At 36.3% G+C, this 20,346-nt stretch overlaps 1 protein-coding gene across 9 annotated transcripts in view; it reads right to left on the bottom strand.

Annotated features, from left to right (window-relative positions):
* tcf4 (transcription factor 4) overlaps window positions 1–20,346 on the bottom strand; it is a 277,142-nt gene that overhangs the window by 205,305 nt on the left and 51,491 nt on the right. For all 9 annotated transcript variants that reach the window (XM_088320250.1, XM_088320247.1, XM_088320252.1 and 6 more), the window contains 2 exons: window positions 3,181–3,233; window positions 2,586–2,661 (listed from right to left, as the gene is read on the bottom strand). In XM_088320250.1, coding sequence (XP_088176376.1) covers window positions 2,586–2,661; window positions 3,181–3,233 — 129 coding nt within the window. The remainder of the gene's footprint in view (window positions 1–2,585; window positions 2,662–3,180; window positions 3,234–20,346) is intronic.

The following is a 20,346-nucleotide window of genomic DNA, read 5'->3' as shown; positions in this document are numbered from 1 at the left end:
CCAACAGACTGAATATGAGGTGACATTACAATGAAGTCATTGTGTTGGTGACAAAAACCTTCACAAGTGGGAAGTAAGAGGTTGTTTTCTATGCAGTGTTGGAACGCTGTGTGTACGCTTGTATGATTGTGTGTGTTTTCTATATCTGTGGCTGTCTCTGTCTCTTAGTGTTATCATTATCAAAGTAAATTGAAGTTCCCGCGTGCGAGATGAAGAATACAATATTTCCATTTCTAAGACCGTGCTTCTCCTGGCTGCAGCTATATGGTATAATCACAACACTGTCAAAACAAATTGCATGCACAATGGATCATCTCAGCAAATCCAGAAGTTTGGATTTCTTTGTTTTATCCGTGGATTTCTGAACATTTTATCAAGTTGGCATCCTTTGTTTTTTTGTTAGTATACAAGTAATACAGCCGCAAAATACTTCATTGATGTCTATAATTTTCATATAGTGCAAAAACAGGATTATAATGGGAGAAAATATTTTTGTTTTAATATCAATGGCAATTCTAAGATGATAATGATTTAAATTGTGTGTATTTTGTCACAACAAAATGTTATTCAAATGAGGGGGCGGGTCAAAGTAGTTAATCAACCAATAGGTGAAAAACTCAAGCAACTAGGCCACCTCTTCATTTTTATAACATTGTGTTGTGACAAAATACATAAGAGAATACACAACAAAATATATGACAAATAAATGACAAAATCCACGACAAAATACAAAAAACCTGAAACAATAAATGACAAAAGAAATGACAAAATGCAAAAATCAATAAATCGATTACATTTATATTTATATTTATAGATTTGAAGGCATTTATCTATTCACACATTTATTTCTAGACATTGAGGGTTTAGAGAATTTCTTATCTTATTCTAGTTTCTATCGATTGGTTGTAATAGTCACTCATTAATTTGATAATCAATTAGCGTTCATAAATGTATTCTTTTTTTAATATTGGACACCACCAAAGGAGATTTTTGTTTGATATTTTGTCTATTTTTGCACACTGCTGTTTGCTTTTTTGAATTTTATATTATTATTATTATTATTATTATTATTATTATTATTATTATTGTCACTATTGGCCAACCATTGTGCTGTTCTTTGATATCCATGCCCAGATCTGCTTTAGTAACCTAGAAAATGTAATACAAATAAAGGGCTAAAAGGAGGGTTTTGAGAAAAGGTTGAAATGTTTTACCTAAGGTTTGGGCTTTATCCCCTGATGTCTTTGCAAGGTCAAAAATCAATTGATATATTTTCCCCGTATTTTGAGTTTCTACTAGTTAAATTGTCTTTATTAACAGCAAATGAAAGAGAGCGCCGAATCTACACGTGCACCCTTATCAGAGGTTAAATATGCGGTGTAGATTTTTTCTTCAACAACAGAAAAGGGCAGTGCCAGGTGTCATTTGGGTAGTAAAGTGGTCCAATACTGTGGAAGACTGACATAAACACATGACAAAGTTCACCCTGCTGAGAGCAAAAAGCTGCAACCAAAATTGTAAACATGTTACTGTTCCTGAACAAAAACCTCTAAGTCCACTGTCAATATGACAACAGAGCCAAAAGGACTTGTTCGTTATATTGCCGATTTTTTTGGCTTGACCCCCCCCCCCCCATGACTTTTGCTTCTTAACAGTTGTTGTAGAAGAGATAATTGTGTATACTAGTAAAAGCTTTTGGATTAGATTGTAGGCTTAGTTGACATGTTGACATGGATGTATTTGTATATTTGTTGCATTTCTGCTTTTTAATTTGATTCTCTTAGCTTTTGTTCAAAAAAAGTTGTAACAGAAATATTGACTTGAAAGACCATTTATGCAGACCATTTATATATATATTTTTTATTTTATTAATTTAAATATAAATATTTAAATATTTAAATATGCAGACCATTTATATATACTGTATATATATATATATATATATATATATATATATATATATATATATATATATATATATATATATATATATATATATAATATGTATGTTTTTATTCTCTTAAAGTTTGAAGTGCAGTGACTAAAATCTTTGCATGTATTTATTGTAAATATAAAATACTCCAAGCAAACGGAATCGGTTTGATACTCCCATGTAATTACTTGAATCGGTACTAAAATTCACAGTATCCCACATTCCTATAAACCCCAACCAGGACACCAGCAGAACACAGTTAGGGCAGAAATGGATGGCTTAGGTCTGACATCTTCCATATATTATGAATCCAGTCAAAGGTAATTAAAGTGGAAGTGCGAGAGAGGGCGAGAGAGAGCGACAAAGAGAAAGAGGAAACAGGAAAGAGGCAGATTATCTGTGTCAGTGGCCATTTGCTCACAACTGGCGCCAAATCAGAGCTAGGGCCAGAGGCATGGTGCATCATGGGTAAATGAGCACACATTGCATTGCGTTTTCCATGCCGAGGCCGAAGGGGGGTACAGGATGGCATACGGTGAGGAAATGAGTTGACTCCTCCATTCTTGATGAAATTATTTGAAATCCACGGTCATTACAATCAAAAATCGAAAGCAAGAAAAAAAGAAAAATGCCTGTTTGGTCGGCCACCTACCTGTAACCCTGGAGTTAGCGTAAGGAGGGGAGAGGCTGTCGTGCGAAGATATGTAGTGAGATCCTTCTGCATAGCTCTGGAAAAGAAGAAGGGGGAAAAAGACATCTTTCATTGAAAAATATATTCATACAATATCGCACTAGGACATGAGACAATTGCCCTAAAACTATTCCAAATTGAGGACGCACCCCAAAATCTCTGTCTGTCGGGAGTTAAAAACAATTCAGAGCTGCTAAATTGTGAGTACCAGAGGTTAAATGAGGTTTGAGCTGTAATATTCGCCATTACTGTACATGAATAAATGATACAAATAAACCTAAACTATCATGTAAGTTATTATCATATTTTGGAGGGTTTGGAATGCTATATAAGATGACGACCTCAGTATTATATCAATTTGGAGGGAGTTGGAATAAGGGCAAGAAACAGTCTTTGTCTGCTTTAAACCCTGTTTTCTGTTAATCGGGGGTACATACATGCATTGGGGCAAAATAATTCCTCAAGAGCATGGATTCTGCATACTGTATAACATTCATTTAAGAAGACATTATACGTAATAAGTTTTCATTATGCACTTGATTATTTATTTTTTTACCTTTGAACGACTTCCACTGGCCCATGAACTACCACTTGTTCTCTCCTCCATATCTGCAGCGCAGTGAAAGAAAAAGACAAATATTGAGATCAACTAAAAAAAGGAACAGTGAATCAGGAAAAAACGCACCAGCATATAAATCATGCATTCATCCATCCATGATTCTATCATCCATCGATCTCTCCATCCATAAAAAAAATAATTAAAAAAATAATGACAGACGTTGAATTTTATTTTGTATGAATAAAATCAATTCATCGGTCCATCCATCAATACTTTCGAACATCTATACATCCATAATTTTATTCATAATTGATTCCATCCATCAATCCATGATTCCATCCATCCAGTCTTTATTCAATCATCCATCAATCCGTCATTCCATCTGTGCATTCATTCATCATCATTCATTAAATCATCCATCTGTCTATGCCCCAAAATAATAAACGATAACATACATTGAAAGTTTGTATAAATACAATACATCTATCTATATATCATCCTTCCATCCAAATAGCCATACAATAATTCCATCCATCAATCTATCCATCCATCCATCCATCCGTCCATCTTCCCAAGGTTACTTCCATCCACTCGTTTGAAATCATCCATTCATCCATGATTACTTCCGTCTACTCATTATCTAATCATCCATCCATCAATTCATATTTCAATCAACCATCCATCCAGTTATACAATCATTCATGATTCAATCAAAAACAATTAAAATACACATATAAACTCCATGTATACAAGTAAATAAATAGGCGTCCAGGCAGGCTAGCAGACATTGGCTATAAGAAATTCAAGTCATGTTACTCAACTTGAAAATTGAAACAAAAAAATGTGAAGGTATTACGCAATATTTTAATCAAAGTATGAGGCCAAATCCATGAAGCATTTGGTTGTTGTCATCGCTCATTCACACAAATGGTATTCTGTACATTAATCTCACATAATCAATATACCTCAATGACTTTCATTCCAAACACTCCGAGGCATGTGCATGCGACGTGTGTTCTTTCTCTGTACCGTAATCAACTACATCAGAGTAAATCATCATCTCTCCTTTCTCCATGTCATTAAACATTATTGATTATGATTGCAGAGCCTTTAATGTCTCTATGAAATGTAATGGACCTTTAAGCCTGGCACAGACCACTAATCCGTGCAGCCATCACACTGCCTCGCAAAGGTCAGTTTCCAGCCTGAGAGGTCACAGGTTTGATTCCCTGCCACAAGCGAATGATGCTAGAGTGTAATGGCAAGCAAACAACCTTGGAAAAATGAAATGTCCTTCGATTTAAGCACTCGATTCGAAAGTTTACGCGTGGGCGTGTCAAGGAAAATCAAAATGACCCTGACTTCTGTTATGGTTATAAATGGTTTAGTCAGGCAAACGTTCAGAAGTTAGCATAAAAATCCAAATAATTGGCTTTTAACCTTAATTCAGTGACGTACCTGTTGCAAAATAATTTTTACAACCAAGTACCCCTGACCAGTGAAAATTGTGGTTTGGTACGGGCATATTCAAATAATAGTAAAAAAACGTAATGTTTTGTACACTTTAAAAGTCATATTAGAAAATTATAAATTAAGCTTACTAAAACACGAATACATATTTTTTTTAAATTAAGCATTGTTTTTAATAAGAAATAAAAGGAAAATACAAATAACAATATTTTAAGATTATTTAGACTGTGGCAAAAAAAACATTAAGAATGTATTTCTAAAACCAAAACAAAAGTAAAGATTTAAATCATTAAGATAATTTTGCTGAGTTGAAGTATCTATTTTCTTATTTTTCTATGACGAAAAACTTTTAAAAGTAGTATGATAATAAAAAGGGTAATAATCATATTTGTATTTTTTTAATTAGAGGAATATCTGTGATACTAGTGGTGCGAAAAATGGTTTCAAAACGTGCATTTAAAAAAAAAACAATATTTATCTGAATTAAAAAACACATGAGCTATCATTTTTAAAAAGACTTACATGTTGAGAGATTTGTATTTACATTACATAATGTGAGGCTCACCTGTGAGTCACAATGATTGTCCATCATATTGCTCCTATGGGTACTCCCAACAACAAAAAACTTTGTGAAAGGTTTGGCAAAAAAATGAAAAGAAAAATGGTGCAGTTTGGTCACTTTGAGTTTTTGTAGTTGGTATTCTTCCTTGTGCTTTGTAGAGGTTGCATGACACAATAAAGTGACATCTAGTGGTCTAGTCACACCACAGGAAATGGTGCCCCTACAACCCTAGTCGTTAGGGATCCAACCAAGAAACCAACGAACCAGTGATCAAATATTAAGCAGGGTCCTTTTAAAAAAACAATTAAAAAATTTATTATTTATTATAACATATTTCCTTTTTTGTTATTATTGTTTGTATTTTACCCGAATTTCTTAAAACATGCTTACATATTAAATTCTGTTATTCAAATAAGCTTAATTACATGCTAACAGAACATGCAAACTCTACATAACCATTCACAATTAAGTCAAGTCAAGTCAAATTTATTTATATAGCCCTTAATCACAAAAATGTCTCAAAGGACTGCCCAGGATTACAGTTACAAAATTACACAATGACCTGATCTTAAACCAGCATGCGGGCAAGGAAAACTCAAAAACCTCAGTGAGGAGAAAAGAGAAACCTTGAGAAAGGACCTCACATGTGGTAATCCCCCTTCCAGGATTGACCAGGGTGAATTACATGGTGGTCATTGTAAGTGCATTTTTGTATGTACGGCACTTTTATTATGCAGAAATAATGAAATCACAAATAAAAAAATATATAATAATTTGATAAAAATGCCTATACCTACATTTATTTAAACTCGCACGTAGGCCTTCCTTACATACCCTTCGTGTTAGACGCACCCCATTTGATAAACACTGATTGAATTTCTTGACAATCAATTTTGGTTCAGATGGTGTAATAATAATCTGTAGTTTGCAAAAGAATGTGTGGTCTGTGCAGCCTTTTGAGACTCCTTGATTAAGGGCTGTACTAATAAACATGATCTATGCGTGGGATTAAACTTTGCTAGCATGCAGGAGGAATCGAAACTCTCGCGCATTCATGTCGCAAAAAAGTAAGAGGATTAATTTTCAGGAAACAGTCACACATTTTTGGATATGTTGTTTCACGCAAGTAACAAATAATAGGGTAGGTGGTATGTCAGTCAACAACAATCACTCAATCACACTGAGCTGGGAGAGAACACAATAGTTTTTTTGTTGTTGTTTTTCCTGATTTTTACGAGTCATTAGGTGAATAAATCCCCTGATTCCGGCCCGTAATACCTAGCAGACAAGCATTGGGAAAAAATGTTGTACCTCTTAGGTATGACTCTGTCAAGGCTTGAACCTGTGACCTCCCAGCCCCAGGGCGAGTGCCCAACCCCAAGGCCACCAATCTGGTGTTGAGAGCACACAGTAGCCCAATTGAATTTGATACATTTCTTGCTAAATATTGACCATAGGAGGAAAACAGGGTACCCAGAAAGAAAGCTGTGCTGAAACGGGGAAAATTTGCAACCTCAACAAATTGGCCTTCTTGTAGCTGAGATTCAACCCCTGGAACTTCCAATTTGATTCAAATTATACACTGAAAGATAATGAGAATTTGAGATTTGACTACATTATATCAACAGTTAATATACTGGCATCAGGCAGTAATGTGCAGTTATTTAGAACTTGAGGCCCGGTCACACAGCCTTTTGCGTCTGTGTCGCGGGTAAAATTTTGCGATTTTTTTTTGCCCGTGGTTGCCCGCGGTGGAAAATGTGCAAAATTGGCCGGCTACTGTTCCGCGTCCTTCCGGCGACTGTTCCGCGTCCTTATCGCTGGTAACCGCAGCTGCATCGCTGTGCCGCCCGCGGTTACCCGTGGTATAAAGTTTTGAGCAGCGCAAAACTTTTTCGCGCGGCCAACCGCGTGTAAAGCACGGCTGTATCTCGTCTGTATCGCGATCTCAAAAGCGTCCAACAGCATCTGCTTCACGGGCAGAAATGTATTGTCGTGATTCAGCCTCGATACGCCCGTGAAAGGCTGTGTGACTGGGCCTTTAACTAATTTCAACTAATTGTTTGAGTAATATTTATAATATAATGTGAAAATTCTGTGTCTTTGATACAGAAAATCCCCCAAATTGTGCAGCTGAATTAAATATAAGCATTTAACAATTTTATATTCCTACAGCTTCTCATGACCGCACATCACTGAACTGAAAAATCGAGATATTTTTCAATTCCCAAGACAACATTTTCCTTAACATTTCATATTGTTTTACTGGCAATTTACCATTCCGTTAATTTTAGGTTCTTCTTTGCTATATGCCCACTACCTTTTGCAAGTACCTATACTTTAAAAATGCTGGTATTGTCACCAATCTCGGTACCCAATATTGGTACTCGACTGTTTCCTCTGAAAATCTGTTGAATTTCCAAAAATGTACTTCCTTGCAGTTAATTGTTCTAAGTTGGAATTTTCCCCACAGTCCAAAAGAACATTTGCTTGTTCATGAAAAATTCAAAATTGCTTAAAAAAAGCCCATGCAACATGAAAAAAAATACTGGATCTTTAGACTTGCTATTAGCTTGCTAATACTATCACTGATTCGATTGTCTGGGGCTGAGGTGCGCACCAAATCAGAATCCTTGGTTTCACTATCGCCCTCTCCCATAAGGCAATAGAATTACGCGCCTGAGTCTGCATTTGCAGACACTCAGCATAGTAATAGATTACTTAATCATTGTAGTAATAATATTTATAATATAATGTAAAATTTCAATGATTTTGAAAAAAGATATTTCCAAAATTGTGAAGTTAAGTGTGAAATTGTCAGGACCAGAACGGACACAGGATCCACTTACGTTACGTTTCTCTCAGTTTTATTGGAAGAAAGGAAAGGGTTGCACCCACAATCCAGTGATCGCTGGGTGCGGGAAGCCATTCGGTCCGAACGCGGAAGCGGGACTTCCGTGGTGAGCGATGGCGGTGTCGGGAATGGAAAAATCAGGTCAGTAGCCGCGGCAAGAGAGCAAAAACGTGGATCAGAAACGAGTCAAAAGCCAGGAGAGGAGAGTAGACGTGGTCAGGATCAAAGAATGGGTCGAAGCCGGGGAACAGACTGGAACAATATCTGGTGTGAGTCAGGGTCGAAAAAAAGCTTGACTAGAGTAAACTGAGGTCTGCAGACAGACTGACAACAGGTGACAGAAAGGAGTGGGTTTAAATAGGGACAGGGAGCCAATCAGAGTACGAGGCAGTTGGCGCCAAAGGAGCAGGCACAGGTGATTCACATCAGTAATCATTACAGAAATAACTTTATCACTGAATAAATATAATTATTTTATTCCTTTCTTATTTTATATTTACATAATGACAGATGAGTTTGTGCCTCACCTTGCCTCTCCACCAAATGTCTTAAAGTCAGTACAAAAAGCACAGTTTTGACAGGTCTCTGAGTTGGGTTTTGGTGGCTTTCAGAGTCATTTTGTAGAGGATGGGAAGGTATACAATTAAAGAGAGCGTCATTCAGTAGGGCAAATGGAGAGGATAGGAAAGCAGATTGAAGCAGAAGGAGGAGTGCAAAAGAGGTGGGAGAAAGTGTGCAAAAGTTAAAAGACGTGGAGGAGGAGGCGCTAAGAAGGAGGCGTCCATGTGTCCTGCACCTGATAAGGCCTCCGATTGAGGGCTATAAATTACACTCGTGACAGAGAGCCGAGAAGCACGCAAATGGCAAAATGCAAAATGCAAAATGGAGTTTTTTTTTTCTCTGTGGCCGCCGCAAACGTGCACACACACACACACTCACACACACACACACACACACACACACACACACACACACACACACACACACACATATATATGCACACCGTGTTGGTGATTTATCATCAGTTAATGAACTTAGACTGACAGACAGCTCCATGTCTCGCGCAATGATCATATTAAGACCTGCCTGACGCAAAACAGACCCCTATTAATGCTGTTAGCAACATGTGTGTTACCGCCGAGGAAACACAAATACTGGCCTTTTTGCTCCTAATCATTGCACTCGCCATTGCTGAGAACAACAAGTGTTCACGGATGACTATATTGTAATTACTGTGTGCGTGTGAGAAACAGAGATGGTAATTTGAGGGGTGAGTTTCGATGGACGTGGCTTACAGTTTTCGATGTTTTCAAGATATGAATTGGTAAAGTCAAACAAAAACGGACAGCTTATTAGTATTTATTTAGTCCAGAATGCAAAAGACTTCAACGTGGTGCCCGCGGGCACCAGTTAGCCCCTTAAGGACAGCTGAGTAGTCAGTGGACCAGTTCTGAAAATGGCACACCAGTGATTGGTCATTGTGATTTTCTAGTAGAATAATTTTTTTGTGGTTAACTGAATCTATCCAACCCCACTTCCTGTAATTAAGCCGGCAATAACATAGTAACAACATAGTTGAGTTGTTATTTTCGAAATGCATATGACATTGGAAGCCCTCTGCACTAATTCATACCTGGCAACCTGTAAGGTAAAGTAGGTTTATTATGCATTCTAAGACGAGTACGACGTACGAGAAAATCTGTGCAGAAAAACGCAAATTTGTCAATTATGGGTACCATCCGGTATACACCGACTATCACGAAACTGCAAGTCAATCAATTCCAACGAGTTCGCCACGGAAGCCTCTATCTCGGTATCGTTTTTTTCGTTGCAAGCGAAGCGAGCGGTTTGATGTAGTGAAAGGAAGTCCGTCTCTTTTTAGAGAACCGGCTTTTTCGGCTCAACTCATTAAAGAGAGACGGCTCTCAAACGGCTCACTTGCTTTGATGCATTATATTACGAATTATTCATTTGTTGTATAAAGAAGTTAATAAAAAAGGAAGTATAAAAGGAGACAATGAAAAAATACATGTTTGTGGTTATCCCTTTAATCAGTATATTACCAACAATAATTTAATGCAGAAAATGAATTCATAATTTGAATAAGAAAATGTATTATTCTACTAAATTATATTTGCATGTATTTTTTCTTTCTACAGTGAACGTCCCAGCAACTTCATTTTTGAACTTTTTTTATAATAAACCTCATTCATGTCGAGCAACTCAGGATCTTACAACAAAATGTTAATTAACAATATATATGATATAACGAAACACATGTACAATATAACATGTTAAACTACATAAATAAACACGTTTGAAAAAAAATATATGGTGTAAAATTTTTTTGCATTTTGGAAGGGAAAATACGACAATTTGTAAGGGCATGGAGCCCTGGAGGTTGACAGGTATGCTAATTAGTAACAAAAATGAGCTCTCAGCTTTAAAAAAGATGGCGACCCCTGCACTAATAATTCCAATATGGTTGTTGTGATGATAGAATTTGACCAGCGAATGTAAAAATACAGTATTAAGACTATATGAAAAGTTGCGTATTTCTTTATAAATATAGATACCTGCAAATGAGATTGCTTAGGATGCCAGGGATTTTCGTTATTTTGAAATAGTATTACTCAATGCTGTTCGTTTTTTTTACTTTTATACATTGTTCACATCAGGGGCGGGCAAACTAAGCAACACTAGGTTCAGACAATGAACTGCAGTTTAAAATATGTACACTGGATGTCGCAAATGCTAAGCGCCACTCTCAGAATAAACCACCCGCTGTAGCTGTATTTGCTGACTACCATTTATCAACCAGAGAACTCTTCAGGAAATGTCCTATTATTATTTGACTTAAAATAGAAGTTACAGATGCGATGTTATGGCAATACGATTGCACTCATCTGGATTTCTAAGTCTGTATGTCCTTTTGTGTACCCCCATGAAACTATATATTTTATTGCACTCATGGCCATCATTTTAACAGCTAGCTACATTTTCTGTATTTGCTTCTTTAATTTCATGCATTAAAACTCTTTTGAAGTAGCCCTATTGCATTGAGTTGAGTTTTTTCAATGAAAACAATCAAATGTAGTGCTTAAAAAACAGAGATATTACTTCGCTACTAAATTTAAGTTTTGAGTTTTTATCTGTAAATAAATATATTTAGTTGTATATTTTAGGTGTTTCAGAATAGTTTTTTTCCGGCGTGGACCCTATGCATATTTCGTAGACTCAATGCGGCCCACTGTGCAAATAGTTTTACCATCCTTAGCTTACATCATTGCCACTCTTGGCCAATAATTTTACTGTACTTTGATTTCAGTACCCCTTTGGGTCTTTGTTGTTACCTAGGAGATTTAATATAAATTAAAAGCGCACAGGAGGACCTTCAGAACATGTTGGGATTTTTGTAAAGTCTATTCCGGCTCTCCTTCAAGTTCAACATTCTGTAATGTATTTTCTAGTCATTTTGAGTTAATGCTTAGTAATGCTCACAAATCAAGTCCAGTCATCTTCAATAGACTTCAAGTACAGGATTTTGTTATGTATTTCTGCTAAAACACAGGTCTTACTATAGAAAACCTACAAAATGTTTCTCAAAACAAAATTAGAACATATTAAAAACTACATGACATATCTTGAAATTCCACTCAAAATCAAGCCAAATCACAATTACATTGAATCTTTGTAGCTGGTGAATTTAGAAATTTGCAACCACGATGAAAAAATTAATAAATATCCTTGAGTTTTGAATGTAACGAAAGAGTCGTTCACGTTATTGTCCTGTGTTATCATATACACTCACAAAGACGTCGACACAAAAGAAGATGAGACGGTCAGAATTAAGAGTCGGATAACATCTGGAGAATTTTCTTGAAAGCTGCTTAAACTGTCTGACACCCACAATCCACAAATGAACTGACGTAATACTTAATTTGGAATGTCGTTCTTTTACGTGTTTACGCTGCAAACATTTGTTTTCTCCTTCATGTTGGGGGATTCATCTGCATTTTTGTCGTGTCCATCCCTTTTGTGTGTGTATAGTTTATTTATACGAAAATTATCTAGAACATTGGGAAAAAGAAAAGATCAAATTAAAGGCATTACTGATTTTAAAACTATTATAATCACAATTCCAATAAAAAGTTCGATATCCCTTCATTTGTGATTTTCTTTATACTTAGTATGTTGAATAGTCATATTTCTTTAGAAATTGCAACTATTAGCAATATATTATGTGTGTAACAATACACAGTACCCTGTTCAAAACCAAAGATAAATAAAAATTCAGTCTGTTGTTTGTCAAGCAAAAAATTAATCAATGATATGAGATTTTGCATAGAGTAAAATAAACGGTTTGCTGAAAAGTTAAATAACCCTGATCGATGTTAATTCACCGATGCGCTAGGCGCTAATATTAAGGGACAAAAAGCTATTGCCCACTTATTATAGCGAAAAGGTGAGGCAAGTTTGGTGGGTAATGCAAATGTCTATGAAGCAAAACGTTAATGCTAGCAGCTAGGTCAGAAAAGGTTGACAAGGTAATAAATCCCTGTTTTTTTTGCCTTTTTTACCACTAGTTTTTTTCATTTATTTTTAAAAATTTGATCATATTTGGTTGACCTAAATATTCTTAAGTGGCATTAATAATTGAATGGATATTTTAGATTCATACCGTGTAATATTTTCTCACATCTGTCAGTCAAAAGATGCTGTGTATGCTGCTATTAAAAAAAAAATCACATTTGTACTGTAGTACTAATCATGACAACAGAATTGTGATTATAATGATGAATAGGTCTCTATATAACATTGATGCCCTGCTTTATTTCAAGGTGTTGCTATTTGTGTCACCGGCCGTAACGGCTTTATAATTTGGATATAAAAATGCCCAATGTAAAATTCTAATTTTGTAAGTAGACCATTTTGTTTAAAAGAAAGATGTTATTCATGAAAAATAGTTATCCCTTGCCACAAATTAGGTAATCATAGTGGCATTGAGCTAAAAAAACAAATAAATAAAAACTGGTGACCAAAACTCTATGAATGAATACTAATCTAAGAAGTACAGGATTGCACTTAGATATAAATGTGCTTTAGAGAGATGTATCTCAAAGGGACATTGTATATCATTTAGTGTGTCCCAGAGGTAAAAAAAAAAAAAAAAGAAAAAGGGAAAAACTTTATTTAAAAATACCTGTAGTGCAGTGGTTTGCACATTGGCTTAACACATGAAAGGTCCCCCTGTTTGAGACCACATGGAAACATGTGTTGGCCGGAAGAGGATTGGGCCCCACCAGGCTGTACTTTTGCCCAAGACACACCACTGGAAATGGTGCCCTTACGATCTGAGTAGTTAAGGGATCCAAAAAAAACAAAGACCCACCCACTCGTAGGTCACAAAATGTGTACTTAAATTATATTATGAACCTTAACTGACATGACTGTCCGCCATATTGCTGAGAAAAAGAAAAACCTTGGGATGCTGAGTAAAAACAAATAAAAGAAAAATGGTTTAGTTTGGAGGACAGTACGGCGGCGCAGTGGTTAGCACGTGTGCGGCACAGTTCTGAGGTCATGAGATCGAACCTTCCTGTTTGGAGTTTGCATGTTCTTCCTGTGCTTGTGTGGGTTCCCTCCGGGCACTCCGGTTTCCTCCCACATTTCAAAAACATCCATGTCAGGTCAATTAACCGGTCCAAATTGTCCCTAGGTGTGACTGAGCGAGTGAGTTGTCTGTCTCTGTGTGCCCTGCGACTGGCTGGCAACCAGTTCAGGGTGTCCCCTGCCCAATGCCGGAAGATAGCTGGGATGGGCTCCACAACCCCCACGACCCCACTGGGGATAAGCGGTGCAGATAACGGATGGCTGGATGGATGGTACGGTTTGGTCACTTTGATTCTCTGTAATTTATATTCGTGTTGCTTTGCAGCACTCTTTTTCGGTTTTACTATACATATGTAGGGGTCAAATATTACACTGTTTCCCCTTAACTCATGTTTTACAAATAAAATACACTTAGGGTTGGTCCTGAAACTATGGCTTTAAACCATTCCTAGGGTTTCCGGCTTCAAAAATGTGAATACCTGTCAGAGTTTCAATGAAAAACAATATATTTTATTTAGATTAATATTTATTATTTTGTATCATTATGTATTATATTATATTATTTGCTCTCCAGATTTGACTCTAACATTTAATGCAAAGTAAATAATATACAATATCAAGAGTATGATTCATGTGGTATATTAGACCACAAGTATGTTTCATGGGGCAAAATGTAGTTAGAAAATAATTTGAGGAGGAAGATAGGGTTCAAAAGGTTAACGACCAGAAAGCCATTAACGCTTCTGTCTGATGCCCATTCAACGTGTTTCTGCACACATAGAATCATGCACAAAAACACATAAAAATACACGTGCACACAAATGCTCATATGCACATACAGGGGCCAGTGTTTCCTGTCATTAGGCAATAGAATTGTTCTACAATTAGAACATCTGGACCCAAGTAAGTTTAGTGCCAATGGCCTCAAACACACGAACAGAAACACGCTCACTATGTGTTTTTTTTCTAAACTTTTAGTTGAGCCATTTTATGCTGCTTGTTTTTGCTCTTTTTTGTGTTTAGTGAAAAAAGCACATTAAAGTAGCAAAACAAACAACAGCTTGGAGAGCTAATGGCACACTAAATGAATAGAGAGAGAAGCTTTTGAAGTAATTGAAGGAAAAGAGAGAATGAGAGGGAGGGACAGGAAAAAATGGAGAAAAAAAGATTAGCAAGTTCAAACACGGCTCTCTTGAATCAGCAGAGTTTTTCTAATACTCATAGCCTACAGATGTCTTTCCAAAAAAGAGAGATTAATATTGATAATAGTACGGCCCTCCCCTTTCTGTATTTTCCCCCTCCGCCGTAGAAAAAAAGAATAAGAAGCCCAGCCGATTCCTTTGACAACCCCCCCTGGTCTCTCCACATAAGCCCATGTGAAGCTGAGCCAACTGTGGCTTAGATCTCTACACACCATTACCACCGGAGGAACAAAAGATAAAAAAAAAATGTCAGAGAGTAAAAAGCAGCAGAGTTAGCAAACTTTTAAAAGTAGTGGAACAAGGCGCATGAAAGCACAGGCCACAAGTACTGCCTAAGAGCAAGTATCATCAGAACACTAAACAATCACCAGTGGGGAATATTTTTTAATGTTTATGTTCAGATAGAAAAAAAAGAAAAATGTTTTATGTCAATCTGGTTTGTTCAGGTTTGTCATCACAAAATCAATTCATACGACATAGTACCATATTTTGCGGAATATGGGTTGCACCTATCTATCCACCCCAGTCATATCCCTTGGGAGGGGTGACCGACAGCTAGACAAACGCATACAAAAGAAACTAAGAAAAGAAAGAAGGAAAAAAAAATCACCAAAAAAAAACAAAATATTTTGACCATGGCCAACCCAATTGCCCAAACACCCAAATAAACTAAGAACCTCCGCACCCAAGCCGGTCATGCTTTCGTCCCTCCAGATGAAACCGGAAACAAGAAAGCGGCCATGTCACTCGGAACAGGGTGACACAACACACGCTTCTGTTCAACAGCAGGGCCCTACAGCTTTCAGTGGTTTACCCCTGCCGCATCATACAGGTGCCCTGCCCATCCCTTAGAACACGTCCAAACAACCCACTATCCTTTCACAACACCTCTCCACTATCCCTATCACTAACAAGAGCTCTGCCTTTCACTACATTTAGGCCTCTTTCCTGCAGTGCACTAATATCACCATCCATCCATGCCAATCGTGGCCTTCCTCTTGGTCTCCTTCCATTTATTCCTGCCCTGTAGATCCTCTTCAACATTCGCTTTTCATCTATCCTCTCCATGTGTCCAAACCAACCAAGTACTCTCTCATCCACACGCTTGCTCTGTTCCGATACTACTCCAGTTCTGTCTCACAATTTCATTTCTCAATCTATCCAATCTTGTCACTAACATACTCCTCAAACACTTCATCTCAAAAACATTTAATTTCCTTCTCAAATCTACATTCAGGCTCGTAGTCTGTGCACCATGCAACAGTCGGTACAATCACCCTCTCATACAGTCCCCTTTAACATCCATACTCATACTCTTGTTGCTCATCACTCTCCTCAGAGCACCCAAAACCTCGCTTCCTTGATTCACTCTGTTCAATACCTTACACTCCATTCCACCAACTGCAGCCACATCACAACCCAAGTACCTCAAGCTTTCAACTTCTTCCAGCACCTGTCCATATTATTTCCAACGCCATGCCCACTCCATCACGTGAACACTTCATCACCTTACTCTCCCCAACATTCACACATAACTTATGCCTATCACACACTCTTCCAAACTCCATTACCAACCTTCATAATTTTTCCTCAGCCACAAGTGTTGTGTCATCTGCAAACAACAACTGACTTACCTCCCACACCGTTCAACTGTTATCCATCATCTACACACCTCTGCCTAATACTCTTGCATTCACCTCTTAGGAGAGCTGGTTTGGCGGTTTTGTTGATTGGTGTGGCTCTCTCTCAAAAAAAACAATCCAGATATTTTTCTTTTATGACTCTTTGGGTCAAAATGGTTTCGGACCAAGCACTAGACCAGGGAGCCACACGCTAGGACAAACATTCTCTTGGGGGCCGCACTAGTAGATTGAGGAGAAAGAAAAAAAATAGAAAAAGAAATAAGAGAAAGAGAGAAAAGTAGAGAAGGTGGGACAAAGAAAGAGAGAAAGGAAGAGAGAGAGAAAGAGAGAGAAAGAACATGAGAAACAAAATAGATAAAAGAGAGAAAAAGTGTGTGAGAGAGAGAGAGAGAGAGAGAGAGAGAGAGAGAGAGAGAGAGAGAGAGAGAGAGAGGGGGGGGGGAAAGAAAGAGAGAGAAAGAAAGAAATCCAGAGAGAAAGTTAAGTGGAGTATAACGCACAGTTCAACTTTTTGTGAAAAAAAAATGTGTATACAAAAACAAATACTGTAAAAGCAAAAAAATAAGGTAATTGTTTCTCTTTCTACTTAGCCCGGTATCAAAAGACCTATGGGCTAGTGGTTGTCAATATCTGCTATATAGCACTATTTTTTTAGCTAAATGACAATTTTATACATGATTATTGTCCCCCTTTATACGAATTGTTTACCAGCATTGTTCATTTAGAACATCAGCAATTAATCAGATAATAAATTCATTTGTGAGGTCAAAGATGCTTGACTTTAATAGTTCAAGTAATCAGTGAATCCATCAGTTAACAAACTAATTAGAAAGACTGGCAGGTGAACTGACTGCAAGGACGAGAGACAATGAGAGAAAATAGAAGAGAGAGAGAGATAGAGAGAGTGAATGAGGTGGTCTCCAGGTAGATTTAAGGTTGACAATTCAATTAAGCATTCTTTGCCTCAGAGGAGTTTTCTTTTGTATATATTGTTTTTGTAAAACTCTATCTGGCAGACACCTGCCAGCTCTGCTAGGTACTGCAAACACAAGGATAAGTAAGACTTCATCATCGAACGAGAACAGAAGAGCGCTATTTCGAGACGTTTTAAAAAACTGGAGCGAGTCCAAAATGTCCGAATCGGTAAACAAGTTCAGAAATTCGTATTTAACATAATAATATACACCTTTACTCCTTTTCGAGTGTTACTTTTTCTTTCTCCTCCTTTCTATCTACTATTTTTTAATACAGGCATGGGTAGGTTTTTTCTCATTTAAGAATCAATATATGTGCAAACATTGATGTATATTTATTTTTACTTTTGTTTTAAAATAAATTAGTATTATTAAATTGGTTTGGAAAAGCTCACTATTATAATAAAATTGTATTTTACGTCCCTGTTTTAAGCACTTATTTTAATATTTTGTTTTGTGGTATTACTGGTGTTTAGTTTTGCCGTATTTTCTTGTATTTTTGAAGTAGGACTTATGCAGTTCTTCCGTAGTAGTATTTTGGTGGTGTTACTGTAGTAGTATTTTTGTAGTACTGTGGTCATAGTATTTTTAAAGTATTTGTATAGAAGGAATTTTGTCAAATTTCTGTATGAGAACTTTTGTAGTATTTCTGTAGTAGTGTCTTTTGAGTTATTCCGAAGTAGTATTTTAAGAGTATCACTGTAGTTGTATTTTTGTAGTAGACCTGGACTTGTATTTTTTTTCATATTCTAGTATTAGAATTAATGTAGTGTTTCCACAATGGTACTTTTGTAGTATTGTCGTTTGTTGTATTACAGTAGTTGTATTTTGGTGGTATTTTTCTAGCATAATTTTGTAGTATTTCTGTTGTTGGACTTTCGTAGTATTTCTGTGGTATGTTTTTTTATTCTTTTTTTTTAGTATTTCCGTGGTAGAATTAAGAAGTACTACTGTAGTTGTATTTTTGTAGAATTTCTGCAGTAGTATTTAAAGCAATTTACTCTACATATTGTAATAGGGTTTTTATAGGATGACTGTAGGTGCACGTAAGTAGTATCACTGTAGTTGTATTTTGTAGTTATTCTGTAGTAGGAATTATGTAGCATTTGTGTACGAATTTTGTAGTATTTTAGGAAACTTATTTTTTGTAGTACTGTATTACAGTGTAGTATTATTGTAGATTGTCATATTTGTATATTAGTATTTTGTAGTATCACTGTAGTTGTCATTTTGTAATATTTCTGTTGTAGTATTTTTTTATTATTTCTGCATTAGCATATTTGTAGTAATTTGATAGTATTTTAGAAGTAATACTTAAATCGTATTTCCGTAGTAGGATATTTGTAATATTTTTGTTGTAGTGATTTTGAAGTATTTCCATAGTGGTATTTTGGATTTTTAACGTGGTTATATTTTTGTAGTGTTTCTGTACTGGGATATTTGTAGTATTTGTGTAATAGGATATCTGTAGTATTTTTTTCGTAGGAATTTTAGTAGTTTATACGCAGTAGTATTTTTGGAGTATAGCTTTTGTATTTTTTAAGTATTGTCGCAGTAGGTTTTCTTTAATATTATTTATATATTGTAGTATTACTCTAGTAATATATTTGAGGCATTCCTGTAGTATTATTTCTTTTCAGAACAAAAGCAAAATAATATATCAGGTCCCTGTCTTTAAGCATAACATTTCATATTTCGTTTTGTAGCAATTTTGATGTACTTTTGTTGTATTTCTGTTGTAGAATTTTTGTAGTAGACACACAAAGCTGCAATTGGGACAAGGCTGGCACCCAAAAGAATGAAATGTTTTATTATTAGTACTGTATTGACTATTTTATATATATTGTTATTAATGAGCTTGTCGGAGCGCATGCCGCCCGTGGACCTTAGTTTGCTAACACCTGCTCAAATGTCTACAGCATGCATTTTCTTAGTAAATTTTGTGAAGGGCCCTTGTGAAAATGAAGGGTAATTTGGCTTGAATATGACTGAAAAGGCGAAAACTGCTCAAGTCAGAGTGTGAAAGCGGCAGATCAAACTAAATTGCTGACGATCAGCAAAAACTTCCCTCTCCTCTTCTAGATTTTTTTTTTAACCGATTGGCATATTTAAATATATTTAAATCTAGCGCTTTTTCAAATTCAAACAACAACAAAAAATCTTTACTTGAGACTAATATTTTAGTCTGCGACTGCTTCATTTTTTTTTTATGTTAAGTCTTTCTGTATGAATAAACTGCACAATGTCCCTTTGAATACGAGATCTGGATATTGCATCTTTTTGCGGCTCCAGAAATGTGTTTTTTGTTTTTGGCTCAATTATGACTATCAAAATTCTGTGTTGCCAACGGCTGTTGTAGCTTGCATTTTTCCTTGTGCTCAGTAGCACTTGTTTTCACTTGCACTACACAATACAGCGACATCTAGTGGTCAAATTTACCACAGTGTCACTTCCTCCCGCCACCGTCAGGACAATAAGATTTAGGAGGGCCCGCATCCGGAAAAGCCTGATCCCCTCTGCCATCACCCTTCTAAACAACAGGCCCAGTTGAACCATCCAATCCGTCTGCCCTAATTTGCCCACTGTCATTTATGTTTATTTATGTTGTTTAATGTATTATTTGTTCTATTCATATTTACTTTATTTATTTATGTTTTATTTTTTTTACTGTTCAATGTAATGCCCTTCCCCCCGGTATGGTAAGTGAATATCCCTAAGGGGATCAATAATTTAAATCTATCCAAACCAGATATTGTATTTAATATTCTTTGTTTTGGGAAAATCTACACCAGGCGGGTAAAGGTAAACCTGCACAGATTTCAACCTAAATCACACAAAATCGCAG

This window comes from Urocampus carinirostris, chromosome 16, assembly GCF_059441175.1.
Source record: "Urocampus carinirostris isolate Australia breed hairy pipefish chromosome 16, RoL_Ucar_1.0, whole genome shotgun sequence".
Classification (NCBI taxonomy): domain Eukaryota; kingdom Metazoa; phylum Chordata; class Actinopteri; order Syngnathiformes; family Syngnathidae; genus Urocampus; species Urocampus carinirostris.
The sequence above is the reverse complement of the archived record's forward strand: the minus strand, read 5'-3'. Positions and strand labels throughout refer to the sequence as shown.